Source organism: Aplysia californica, unplaced genomic scaffold (assembly GCF_000002075.1).
Source record: "Aplysia californica isolate F4 #8 unplaced genomic scaffold, AplCal3.0 scaffold00002, whole genome shotgun sequence".
In the NCBI taxonomy this organism is placed as follows: domain Eukaryota; kingdom Metazoa; phylum Mollusca; class Gastropoda; order Aplysiida; family Aplysiidae; genus Aplysia; species Aplysia californica.
In genome coordinates this window covers 4,457,731-4,471,779 of record NW_004797272.1, presented here as the reverse complement: position 1 = coordinate 4,471,779, position 14,049 = coordinate 4,457,731, and the positions used below count along the sequence as shown (strand labels likewise).

The window sequence follows — 14,049 nt, the reverse complement described above, 5'->3', positions numbered from 1 at the left end:
TCTCTCTCTCTCTCTCTCTCTCTCTCTCTCTCTCTCTCTCTCTCTCTCTCTGTCTCTTTTGCTCTCTCTTTTTGTTTGCTATGATGCTCTATGCAGCTCTTTTGAGGTAGGGCAAAGCTATCGACTTCATAAAAAATCTAAATTGTATCTATGGAGGCATAAAAAATGTCCATCAATTTTTAAATTGGTGAAATAACTCACCTAGTTTTAATGGATAAAAGTACAAAACTCAGCAAACTAAATGCACTTTTATAATTGAGTGTCAATAAAGAGCTAGCTTGTCTACACGTTCTCCTTGTTCACTCTTCAAAATAATTCCTTATGAAGAGCCTAGTTTAGATTTTATAAATATCTGAGAGTTACCTTTGAGAATTGCTACTGTCTACAAAGGGACAGACAGACATGTATTTCAAAATCGGTTGGGCCTGTTGTGGGTTGTTGTTTTTTTTTTGGGGGGGGGGTGTTCCAAAAAGAAAAGAAAAAAAGAAATAGCTAACTTTTCCTTCTCTTTCTTTAGGTGTTTTGTTGAGGTTTTTTTGCTTAAGGTTCACTGTAATTTTTTTTCAATCAGTTAATTTTTTCTTACAACTTTACTGTCCTTTGCCCCCCTCCTTACAACAGAGCTGTTCCTGAAGTTATGAGCTGATTACACTTATTCACGCTTTTGCAGGGTACCCGGCACTGAAGGAAAAGCCAAAACTGCAAATCCAGGTGTCAGAAACTGGCAATGTGTCTTTCACTTGCCAGTTTGAACCATTGAATGGTGATGACCTATTGTACTCGACCATTTTTATGAAAGATGACAAAACAGTACCCCAAGGAATTGAACGCTTCTCCAATGGCAGTGTGTTTTCAGTTATATCAGAAGCAGAGTATGGTGACCTGGAATATAACTCAAAGGTAAACACATTTGAGTTGCAAGCATGAAAATGACTGAATCAAATTGGGTCTCATAAAGTCCTCATTTGGGTAGAGATCTTGAATGAGATGCTTTCCATTTGTTATTTATTTGTTGTACTTTACTTTGATATTTACCTGATTAGTTGAATAAAGCATGAACAATGAGTGCTGATAAATCGCAACCTCAGAATTACAAAATTCCCTGTGACATTTCCGGCCGTTTTGAGTTACTGAGACCATTAGGTTAGAAACCAACTGTTCTATCGTCTCTATCAAAATCGTAAGATGTTTCAGTCGTTATCAAAACATTCAAAGAATTCCTTTTGAAAACGCTTGACTTATTGTGAAATTAATGTGGGTTGTAGTGTTGTGTGTAGAGAATTTGGATTTGAAAATGTATCAACAGAGCTGTCTCTCGGGAAAAGGGGGAAAGTTTTGGGAACTAATGAAGAGGATTTGTGGTCCTATCAAGCCTGCAGTTTGTACTATTTGGTGAGTGTTCAGCATCAAGTTCCAAAATCTTCTCCTTTTTTTCTTCAGTAAAGACTGTAGCATGTACTTTGTATTTAATATGGATCAAAACACGTTCCTGTTTCATGGATGAAATCAATGTAACTTATTTTTCTTTTTTCAGCTGTCTTGTGCTGTAGCAGTGTGCACAGCACAATCGTGTCCCTTAACTCAGGGAGAATTCAAACACAGTGAACTAGTTTCAGTGGCATTGGAGGTAAGATTTTTTGCTGTCGTGATTACATTTGTAAGTTTTTTTAATGTTTGTTTTTCTTTTAACTGATTATAGTTTTAAACAGTTTTGTACAAGAATTTTCCTTTGAAACAAGTTTTACCAGAATTTTGCTAGAATTGATGCTGAATAGATGCAGGGGACTCAAGTAATCCATAAAATGTAAAGTGTTGAAAACATGTAGAAATCTCAGTTTAAAGGTTTCAGATTTCAGTTTTCTTTACTACAGTAATTCAATTGTGTCACGCCGCTGTGCTATCAGACGCTCGTCAATTTTGGGGGATCTGGAGTTATTGGTATCATCTTAAATCCTGTCCAATTGCTTTGGGTTTGTTTTTTTTTAAATGTCCATTTATCTTGGATACAAGTCAAGATATTGGTGATTCAAGAAGATTGGGGCCACCTGGTTTCAGAGGTAAAATTAGAGAGAAAATGGCAGCCAAACTTGAGTTATTTCCTTAGTGTGCGTGTCCGTAGAAACTGAAAAGTTATATATTTTATGCCTTTAATCAACGTTTGTCAGTAAAATTCACACAGAAATGTGTTCTTTAATGGGCATGAAAGGTGTTTAGCAAAAAAACAAAAATTCGATAAAATTTCCACGAGCACCTGATTTCACCACGTTGCCTCACAATTACTTTCTATTTGAGGGAGGGTAGGAGGGTGGGGTGTTGTGAACAGGGCTTGTACTTATTTTTTTAGTGCAAGATGTACCTGGCATAGGTTATATAATAATAAGCTTTATGGATCATAAGAAGAAGACCGGATGAAGCACAAAGTTTAAACTCCTGCTGTATGGTGCTATTGAAGAGATTGAATGAAATAGCAGTAGGTCATCGCAACATGTCATTTCTAGATCTATGGAGCAATATCTAAGTCTTTATGTCCTTTTGGGGTCATATTTTTAATTTTAATATTTCGTTTGCAGCTAACTACAACTCAGCTGACAATAACAGAAGGTGGTTCTGGGACTATCTTAGTAAAAAGCCAAGTTCCTCCAATGCTGTTCTGCCCTATAGGCAGCAGAAATTCCTGTGAGATTCAACTGAATGCAGTAATCCGTGCAGGGCGGGAAAAGTTCTGTCCAGATCAAAGGGACATACCTCAGGTGAGTTTAGTTTTATCCCTTGTTGAGTGAGTGCTAGGGCACCTCTGGTAGGTCCTACTTCTTTACTTTCCCTCTGTTGTTCTCTGCACTTTACAACTATTATTACCTCAGCAGTCCCCAGAACACTCTGAAACTTTTTCAGCTTCTCAGGAAGCATTCAGTGCGAGCAGCGATTTGCGCACTCAAATACTAATTAACTCCCCTGTTAAGAATGTTGCATTGGCTTCCCGTGTCAGCTAGAATGTCATATAAAATTGCAATATTATGTCATAAATGTGTCAATAACAAAGCTCCCTCATATCTTAGTGATCTCATCCGGATTTATGTTCCATCTAGATTGCTAAGATCAGGCGATCAGTATCTTTTAAGAGTTCCTAGAAAAGGGGGTAAAAAATTAGATGAAAGATCGTTTGCCCACCTTGCTCCATCAGTCTGGAACTCTCTTCCCCAACCCTTGAGACACACAACATCTGAGTCTAAATTTTAAAAATCTTTAAAGACACATTTAATTACATCATTTTTCTGTCAGTAGATTCATGTTCAGTACAATGTTATGTAAATGACTATGTATCCATTTATGTATTTTGTCAATTGCATTGTGTATATTATTTTACTATATATGTGCTCATTTCATGACAATGTGTAAGCGTGCGCGTGTGATAAGCGAGTAGGTGTGTGTTTGTGCGTTTGTGTGTGTGTGTGTGTGTGTGTGTGTTTGGCGTACATGTGTGGGCACATATGTGCTGTAATGTGTGTATGTGTGTGTGTGTGTGTGTTTGTTTGGCGTACATGTGTGGGCACATATGTGCTGTAATGTGTGTGTGTGTTTGTGTGTGTGTGTATGAGTGTGTGTGTGTGCGTGCATGAATATTGTTCGTACATGCATTTATGTAAAGCGCCTAGAGCTGTGTTTACACGGGAGTGGGCGCTATAGAAATGATCTTCATTATTATTATTATTATTACAAAATCTTTGTCTGTCTATATCTGGGTGAAGTGTGGAGAATTCGTGAAAAGTGCATTTCCTAGAGGACACAGCATCCAGCCCTTAAGGGGGTTTAAACCCACATTTCAGTTGTGAGCCCGAAAGCCTAAAATCTTGTTGACAAATATGCTTGTATGTTAATATTTTTGCTGTTTTCAGGCTGTCTTGTTGTGGCAAGAGGAGGATCAGAGTAACGCCTTCTGTGGAAGGAATGTGGACTCAGCCCTATGGCAGCAGCCTTATGCTCTGATCGTGCGCGGTGTTGTGGACACAGTCAAAGATGGGGACCAGAGAAGGACAGTGGAGATCTCTGCTTCAATCAACTCCACCCTCATCGATTTTGACTTGACCGTTGAAGTTGGCTTCGTTCAGGTCTGTCTCATATTGTTGTTTTGCTGACTGGAGAATTATTTATGTAATTTTGTTTTCTGCTTTACCAGGCTAGGTACCCTTGAAACTTATTTCCGTAGCTGCGTTTTTAGAGCTAGTGTGTGAAATGGAAAAGAGTTAATTGCTTTAATGTAACATAAAGGATATAATGAATTCATTGCATGCAATGTAAAAGGTAGCTAAATTCATAAGCACTTATTCACACCACACACAACACACACACTCACGCACACACATGCACATGCACACACACACACATGCACGCATGCACAAATGCACACACACACCCACAAACACACACACACACACACACACACACACGCACACACACACACACACACTCACACATACATACACACACACAACACCTTACTCAAATACTTACAGTGCAGCTACGTAAAAAAACAAAAAACATTTCATCAACTTTTGGAGACAATTGTACAAGACCTGCTGTACAACATTTACAGTGACTTTAAAAAATGTTTATCCTGGCAATGAACAAATTTCGTCTGCATTGTGACTGATATTGTATGTAAATTAGCAAATTGTTGAAAAGTATTGATAGAAATGGAAGTTTGCTATGCTCATATCCTCTAACTGGTATAAAGTATTCAACTGTCCATATCATGCAAACCCCACATTGTGAGTCGAGGGAAATGTTTCCATACTTTTCCAGAAGTTTCAAGATATATATATATGCAAATTAGACCCAAAACGAATTAAAATGTATAACAAAACTACTTTTCTCTTCAGCTGACCGTCAGAGACGAAGACAAACTGAGCACGTGCAGTTCCGTCAATGACCCCCACATTACGACCTTTGATGGACGCACTTATGACAATTTTTATGAGGGTGAATTTGTCTTATACAGGCACACAAACCTCCCATACGTGGTAAGATACGTGTGTGTGTTAGAAGATAAGATGAGATAAATCTTTATTGTCCAGATGCCAGCTCATTGTTGGTGTTTTACCGCACATACACACACACACACACACACACATATGCAGACACACACACTTTTATAGTGATGGTCATGGCTTTTGTTGTCAATGATAATTTGGATGCCATTGTTATTCCTCATTGTCATCAAATACCAGATTACTTTTTTTTAAAGATAAATTCAAACGCCAGATTTAAAACAAAACATGGGCAGTCATGGTTCTCCATTGATTTCTCCACTCGGATACACTAAAAAATCTCATATTATCCTGGGTTTTTTCCCTGTCACCCATCTGTTCTGGGTTTCCAAATAAGTTTCTTTTGGTCTAACCCTGCCTCTTTGCCTTCTATTTTTCTAGGAAGAGCGAGATGCTCCAAGCCTTTATATCAATTCAAGTGTCCCAGACACTGCATTTGTCACTTCCTAATATTGTTCTTCCTTGTGAGCAGCCGACATAGGTTTCTTTCAGTGCTTCCTCATTTGATTTTTTTTCTGTCCTCCTTGCAATTATCAAAAGTCTCCTAAGAAGCCATATTTCTGTTTCTTCTGTTATTCCTACTGTTATCAAATTCAGTTTTCAGAGATGAGAATATCTTGTCCTAAATAGTTGACTTGTAAAGCATCTGAAATGTCTTTTGCTTTTGATGTGATAACCACCATAGTGACTTAATAAGACGGTATGGATTTTTAAGCAGAAATATAATTTATAATCATTCTATATTGAAGATTCTTGATGAGGTACTAATTCTCATAAGTATCGAATGATTACCTCAAAACCTAGCTCATGTCAGAAGTTCAAGGACTCAACAACATTCCTGTGTGGTCTTATTCGGGGTAGCTGTTAAAATGCACTCAGCCAAAAAAGATATATTTTTAAAAATTGCATTTTCTTAACTTGTGTTGTTGTAGACATGTGCTCAAGAATCATTTTTATCATATTTCAAAGTATTGAAAAAAAAGCAAGAAAAAAGTACATATTGTTGGGGCAGTTGGTAAAAGAATGAAATAGTTTTCTCTTACTCCTGTAAAATTTTGCTTTCTGGGCTTTGCACATTTTAACAGCTGCCGGCACAATGTTGTAAATTGTTTGGTCTCTTTTCCTTTTTTTTTGGGGGGGATGATATTTTTAATCTTTTCTACGTTACAAGTACACAGGTAAAATGCATTCCAAACTATCCATGTTATTTCTTCAGAAAACATAATGCAGTGGTTATAACGTTATAATTATATTTTATTCCTACTTTCATTATTTGTACTTAATTTTCATGTGTTATCTTTGATTTTGAACTGATTCCGTTTGAAAAAGTATTATTATCCTTCTTTACAGCTTAGTCAGACTATAGGCTCTTCCCAATTTGTGTTGAGCTTGATGATGATCCCACCCGTATTGAGTCACAGGGGGGGGGGGGGGGGGGGGCGTGTAATCATACATGTTATGAAGGATTTCATCACGAAAAGCATCATATCCACATTTTGTTAATTTGAGAAAACACACACACACACACATACACACTCACAGATATATGCCCACACGCACTGTGTCATGGTATAATGAGCTGCTCAACACACTGAAGCTAAGAAAGATATGCCTTCAAGGGACTCAAAAATGTTGTAGTGTAAAAATATTCATATCATTATTCTCCTCTCTCTTTCTCTCTCTCCCTCTCGTTTTCTCTCTCTCTCATTCTCTCTCTCTCTCTCTCTCTCTCTCTCTCTCTCTCTCTCTCTCTCTCTCTTTCTCTCTCTCTCTCTATCTCTTTCTCTCTCTCTCTCTCTATCTCTTTTCACACACAAGCATACATACACACGCACGCACTCACATAGACATTCTTTTTCTTCTACTTGAGCAGTCTCTCTAAGACACATACCGGGTCAAACCAAAGAAAATTTGGCTTTCCTGCAGATATGTTTAAGCGGACGCTACTGTATGTCTGTATTTGATTCAGGTCCACACCTTCTACCGATCATGCAATCGCAAGGCTTCCTGCAACTGTGCTGTCGCTGTTCGAGTTGATGATGATGTTGTGGTGCTCAGCAAATGTTCGATTGACCCTGACAGTGAGGACCCAATGCCGTTCACTGTCAAGCTCTACAGACATGGGTTTTTGGAAAAAGGATTCAGAGTTTACCAAATTAAGGACAGAGAATATTCCGTAAGTGTAATTAAGTTCAAGAACCAAGAATCTTCTGTGCGTGTAACTATTGTTTTATTTCCAAAACTGAACATCAGATAATTAATCAGTCATTATCAATACAAACCTTTGTTATGGTCATTTTTTTTTCTTCTCAAATGTGTTTCATCTGTCTGACTCTGGTTGTAGACTTCAAGTTTAAGTGGTAACGTGTTTTTTATCTTTATCAAAAGTGAAACTCGAATTCAACTAATGTCAGTATGTCAGTCTCAGAAGTATTCAAACTTTAACATTCTTGGATGTCCTTTGTTGATAACGGGAAATCAACAATAACTGCACATAAAGTGTGAAGTCACAGCTCGTATTAATGCCGAAAAAATACTGCCACAGAAACCTTGTCTTATAAACTTATTTTGAAATGACCTCTCAACTACTTGAACTCTGCTACTTATTTCAAATCGCAAATTTGATAAAGTTCACAATTTCCTTGTAGTTATAAGCTTTAATCTTTTTCATTGCTTGACTGCACCTCTTCAGGTTTACTTGCCCAATGGAGACACTGTATTTGTCACAGTCTCAGGGAAGAGAAAGAGGAACTTCATTAATGTCTGGGTGAAAGCTGCTGGTTCCAGCTTTGGACAAATTCGAGGTATGCACTTTAAATGTGAAAAGAATCTGCTTGAGAAGAGTGTTTGTCTTTCTCTATAATAGGTAGAATCATAAGATTACGAGTATAAAGGCCGTGAACACCTTGCTCTCCCTGAAAAAGTGTAAGGCATGAGAAGAGGCAGAGGTTGACCAAATACTATTCATTTAGACAACTTGAACAAATGGGTGGCGGGGAAAAACCAGGACAGTATAGGAAATTTGAGAACATTTTGATGGAAAAATTAAAAAAGAGTGGGGAACTATGATTGCCGATGTCTGCTTTAGATCTGACTCTTGTTGATGATGATGATGGGGGAGACATGAGCCTATTCATTTCCCCTCTCTCCCAACATAGAGAGCGCCAGCATCACGTTTTCTAGCCCCCACCAAAATTCTTTACAGCGAAGTGCGTGTTAGATTTTCATAATTTTATTGACAAAAATCATTGTATCTCTCGAAGAAACCACAAATTTAAATGGTAACGGTATCAATACAACAGATTATCATTTTTTTACCAGTGCTGTTGTCCTCGCCGTAACTATTAACAAAATATTACACATTCTGTATGTCATATTTTTTTGAAAGAATGTTACACTTGATTTTTATAGACTGGGCCATCTCAGGCAATATGGCATAAATTTTATAAACTCATTTGATGTGATCAGTTTTCAGGTCCATTTAACTTCTTCGGTCGTGACCCTTTTTGTTTTATGCGATAACATAATGCAGTGAAAGGTACCTCGCCCCATCGCAGATGTTTCATGGACATTAATGATAGAATATAGTTAGTTTCTCAAAAGCAAGATAACTTTTTTCCATACTCCAGCTATGCTTTTATGTAAAAATTCATGGGTACTAGGACTTTTTATCAAATTGTTTAAGGTTCTGTGACTGACAAAAGGGTCATGACTCACATTTTGAAGAATCTGATCTGTGTTTGAGCAGATAAGACCTTCTTCAAAGTCTTGATCAGTTATCAGGTTTTTTAGGGGTTTTTTAGTTTTGTTTATTTTTAAAAATTCTTTGTTTCATGATCTTTTCACAGGGTTGTGTGGAAACTTTGATGATGATGCCTCTAATGACCTTGTACGCAGTGATGGAATTTTGTCAAATGAAACTGGAAAGACACCAAATGAATTCAGCCTTTCTTGGAGGTAACATTCCTTATCACTTAATTTCTGTGCTTGAAATGGCAGGACCGGATCATTTTTGCCTTGTCTTTGAACGTATCGCTTTCTCAAATCATGTATTTTTAAAAATCTATTCTCAGTTGATGAAGTGCACTTATGCACAAGCATGATACTCATGTACAACTTTTTTTTTCAGGTTACTTGCGTTAACTCTCTATCTCAGAGGGGGGATAAACCCACTATGCCTGGGCCCTTTTTTGGTACTAAATCTAAAAAGGACAAAAACGTCACTAAATTGGTCATTTAATCAAAACAAGTGAGCCTATTTTGATCTATTTTCATCTAATCAATGAAATCCCTATAAATAGACCTGTTTTCGGAAAGAAATTTGATGTTGACATCATCATAAAGGAATGTGCCCGAGCCACTGTCAGCAGCTCACCGGCAAAGATGTACCAACCGCGAGCCGCTGTGAGCAGCTTGCCGGAGATAAAGTCTGTATATTATGTTTTCTTTTCCGCAGAGTACCAGCCAATGAGTCTCTTTTCTCTGGCTTTTGTGGAAGTTCTACTACCGTAAATGGGAGCCCTGCTCCTTATTACTGTCAGTGCACATATGGAGGCGAAAGTACCTGTGGCCGTGGGCAAGATGTCTTCCAGTGTTCCAGAGATGACCAAGAGGTAGGTAGAACAGTGACCACCAAGCTGTTTAAATCCTGGAAATTGACTAATTCCGGGTAGGATGTAATGAAGGTGGAATTAGTTGCAGCCTTTAGATTGTTACCAGAAGATATACATTTAAAGGATTTTGCTTGGTAGAAAGAATTAGTTTTTACTACCAGGTTGAAAGTGGAATATAAAACACCTGGAAAAAGATTGAGCTAGCGCCTATGCTATGTTTGATCAGGATCTGCATCTTTTCTGTAGGAGGAAATGTTTATACTTGGAGACCTTCTGTTACCTGGTTACTGATCTCTTATTTTAAAAGCTTTGAGTCATCTATCAATGGCAAAGGTCAACATCTAGCCCCCAGAACCAGTCTGGCTTGCAAGAAAATGTTGACTCTTATATTTAAGTTTTCGTGCAAATTTGAGGGGGGGGGGAGTAGATGTATTTGGTCTTAATTGTTTATTTTACTTATGCTTTGGTTTTCCTTCTTTGAACAACTCCAAGTGTTCTTCAACAAGGCTCAGGAACAAACAGATCGACGGAAACTCCATGTTGTAGCTTGAGCCATGATGAGTCGGTAGTTTAGTGGTTAGGCTACCGGACTCATAATCGTGAGTTTGTGTGTTCAGGGGTTTAAGCCTCAGGTCCAATGTTGTATCCTTGGGAAAGACACTTCACATAAATTTTCCTCACTTCAACCAGGAGTGAATGGGCACTTGGCCATAGGCAGAAAAAGATCTTGTCAGGATGTTAGCGTTTTAGCACCTGTAAAGGGGCAGGTTGTACTGTATTCTCCCCAGAAAGTTGAGATTGTTTCAGAACTCAATTAGATCTGCTGGGATGAAAATATAGGCTGTAAAGGACATAGAGTTTTCTGTTGAGTGGGAATTTGTGCTTTACAATTGCTATCTGTAAGAATTATTTATTATCCCACCGAATGTGTATCTTCATTTTCAGTTGGATGAAAATGTAAGTGGTGGACGAAGCAGTAAAAGGGCTGGCAGCAAGAGCAACAAGAGCAACAAGAGTAACAAGAGCTGCAAAGCAAGTCATGCTAGCTGTGAGGAGGATGAGAATACTGTTGCTTTGAAACGTGAAGAGCGTAGAAAAGGTGAGACTGCTGTTGTGTTAATTATAATTATCATTTATGATCGCACATTATAGTGTTAGAATATAGTTTAAAGTTTGCAACATGAGAAATGTAGAAAATGGTTAGACTTGTAATAAGTGAATTATTATTGTTATTTACAACGGAATAATACTGTATTAGATTATAATTGAAAGTCAATTGTTTGAACATGAGGAATGTAGAAAAGGTGAGACTTCACATTGACCCTCATAGTCATAGACTGTTAATAGAAGTTTGTCTGTCAGATCTTTCTAGCTTCTAAAGTTACTCTTTATTCACTTTTCTTATTCACTAATTCAAGTCATTGAGTGATGTAGTGTAACCAATATAAGCAAAGTGTTTTGAGCTCCAGAGATATTATTCCACTATTCAGCTTGGGCCTTCGGTTGTACCTTACTTAATATACATATCTACTTATCTATGTAATTACCCATACATCTCACTATAACCAGGCTAAACATGAGACAAATTTTGTTGTTGAAAATGCAGCCATAATTTTCTTTTTAAACCAAATTGCATGCTTACTCATATGATGAGTTCCTGAATTGTTAAAGAATATCTATGATATATTTCCTGGCAGATGAAAATTGTTGCTACATTGTGTGATAACTGCATAAAGCGAAACCTCTTACCTGCCTTACTGTTTCTCTTGCAGGCACAGATATCACTGGTTCCCTTTTTGATGCCAGTCCAGACAACCCCTTGAAGTGTTCTTCTACTGTCCCTCAAGTGGAATTTGAGTTTAATGTGACTTACATCTATGTGGTAAGCTATATTGAGAAAGAGCTTGTTGCAAGTGGCTCTTGCACAAAGCTACCCTCTGTGGTTTTCCGCTTTACTGTAATGGGGTTTTTTTGGAAGATGGTTAAGTATTTTGTTTCTGTCCTGCTCTGTTTTGTGCACCATTGTCAACTGAAGGTTCACTTTAGCAAAAATAAACTTCTCAAGTCTCTCTCTCTCTCTCTCTCTCTCTCTCTCTCTCTCTCTCTCTCTCTCTCTTCTCTCTCTCTCTCTCTCTCTCCCTCTCACACAATGACATGAATGCAATAATACATTATGCCTGCTACCAAATTAGTGGAGGCTTCATGTTGCTTTGACACTCGTCATAATTATGCAAGTGGTTCCGATATCTTTCACCGAAAACGAATTGTTTAGAAAGGCCCCGTACTCAAAATGCTAGTGGGGATAGACCTACCGTTGAGATGTCTTCTACTTTATATATCTAATGACAGCACTTATTTTATAACCGTTGTTAAGTTTTAGCAGGATCTTCCATTGTACTTGCAACACAATTAGGCCATTATGAATGCCAAAGATTTAAAAAAATGTTACTAAGGCGGGCCAGAAAAGGGGAAGAGTTAAGATCGACGGATCATGTTTGATGCGAGTGAAGGAACCAGCAACACCAGAACACCCGCCATCCACCCGTGAACAGAGGCAATACTGTTATCAACCGCAACCAAAATATTGTTCCCAATATGATATTTTATCAGCTGTTATCAACCAAAATGTTGTTCTGAATATATGTTAAAGTTGTTATTTTTAAGCAGAGCTGTTAAAGTACTTTTAAAAAAGGTACTTAAGTATAAATTTAAGTACAATCTAAAATATTTACTTAAGTACACTAAAAGTACTTTCCTGTAAAATGTAATTGAGTACAAGTACTTTTTTAAAAAGCACTTATGAATACTTTTGAGTACTTTCTGCTAATACGCTAAAACTAAAACACTTCAGTGCAAATGCAAAACATCATATTGAATAACATATCTAGTATATTTAACAAATTAGGCCATTTATTACTAATAATGTTAACAGTATACAAAGCATTTGAATATACGCACTGAACGTAGGTGGAAATGGACCGTGAAATCGAAAAAAACCAACAAAAAACCAGCAAACAAACAGACGCAACTAGTAAGTGATATTATGAATAGAACTTGTTTTAGCAAGACAGTATGATCAAATGTAAGTCAGTCCTAGAGGTGGGAAAGTAGGAAAAGTATCCAAATTTAAAATGTAGAGACAAAGTTCCTCTTAAGAAAATATAAAATTGATGAAAATGGCCAGCAAAAAAAACAAAATGGAAATGTGCATTGAATTCTTCATTAACAAATCCTCAAGGAATCAAGGTAGCCTTAAGCACCAACCCCGCCAAAAGTTAAAATAAAATTTAGGTCGCCTAAATTTTTTTCGATTGAAATACATTGAAAACTCAGTTTCAGTTGCTATTGATTATAATAGTGGTAAGACAGATTTTGGTCACACTGTGTAGTCCACGCGCCCACGGCTAACCAAAATATGCCCACATGTAATTTCCTAAAGTCTAGTAAAGTGTAACCAAAAATTCTCTACTAGTCTTCTCCGCCTAAGATCCCAGTGCCCGGGAGCAAGGGAAATACGGGATCTTAGCCGACGAAGCCAAGGAAGAATCTACAGTGACCCATGTACTGACGTGACCCCTGGGTGGGTTTATGACATATGGCGAGCAAAGAGTTGTCAACCTTGATGACCAATCACAGTAGCATGGTGGCATGGGGCATGCCATAATATTATACCGTACACTCATTAGCATATCTTCTCGAGATCTTTATCTACGTTTATCCAGTTGCCCCTCCCCTTTACTTGTCCAAAAATTTTAGCCTTCCATCTCTGATTGAGTCCCCCCGCCTTTGTCATTACGTACCATTACGCTGTGACCACACCAATTAAAATTCAGGCTGTCTCGCAAAGTCGGGAATAGAGAAAAACTGCCTTCAACGTCAATGGACAGGGAAGAGTTCACAGTTCGATGTGATCCTGCCTGGAGCGAACTTGTAGGCCCTACCCACCCAGCGAGTGAAGTAAGTTCAGGTGGCGAGCTCAGATGCGAGTGCGATGTTTGGGGAAAAGAAACGCATCGGTCAGTTCACACCTCGGTGTGATCCCGCCTGGGGATCATTGTACCGTTTCATGGAGTTTAACAACGCTTATGATCACATTCACGAGAGTGGCTGATCTTTGACGCGACGGGCAATTCTTTGGTCTCAACTTTTAACTCTTGGTTGATCGGCTGTGCCCGCCTGGGTGTTTGTTCCGTAAATTATTATCAGAAATGCCGGCACTTACTCTTTCATTAAGCTTCAAAAGTACTCAAAATGTACTTTAAAAATCGAAGTGTATACAGACCCGGTAACCGGGAACAAAGTCACGAAGTATACAGACCCGGTAAGGGAACTCTTTTGTGATTTCGGAAAGTTTCAGCACCCAGACCCGGTAGTGTGTGTGTGTGTGTGTG

At 38.0% G+C, this 14,049-nt stretch overlaps 1 protein-coding gene across 3 annotated transcripts in view; it reads left to right on the top strand.

Annotated features, from left to right (window-relative positions):
- LOC106014199 overlaps positions 1 to 14,049 on the top strand; it is a 100,180-nt gene that overhangs the window by 22,606 nt on the left and 63,525 nt on the right. For all 3 annotated transcript variants that reach the window (XM_035973992.1, XM_035973989.1, XM_035973993.1), the window contains exons 20-30: positions 671 to 900; positions 1,535 to 1,627; positions 2,571 to 2,750; positions 3,894 to 4,106; positions 4,878 to 5,018; positions 7,015 to 7,221; positions 7,738 to 7,849; positions 8,894 to 9,002; positions 9,502 to 9,658; positions 10,604 to 10,757; positions 11,431 to 11,540. In XM_035973992.1, the coding sequence (XP_035829885.1) occupies positions 671 to 900; positions 1,535 to 1,627; positions 2,571 to 2,750; positions 3,894 to 4,106; positions 4,878 to 5,018; positions 7,015 to 7,221; positions 7,738 to 7,849; positions 8,894 to 9,002; positions 9,502 to 9,658; positions 10,604 to 10,757; positions 11,431 to 11,540 (1,706 nt within the window). The remainder of the gene's footprint in view (positions 1 to 670; positions 901 to 1,534; positions 1,628 to 2,570; positions 2,751 to 3,893; positions 4,107 to 4,877; positions 5,019 to 7,014; positions 7,222 to 7,737; positions 7,850 to 8,893; positions 9,003 to 9,501; positions 9,659 to 10,603; positions 10,758 to 11,430; positions 11,541 to 14,049) is intronic.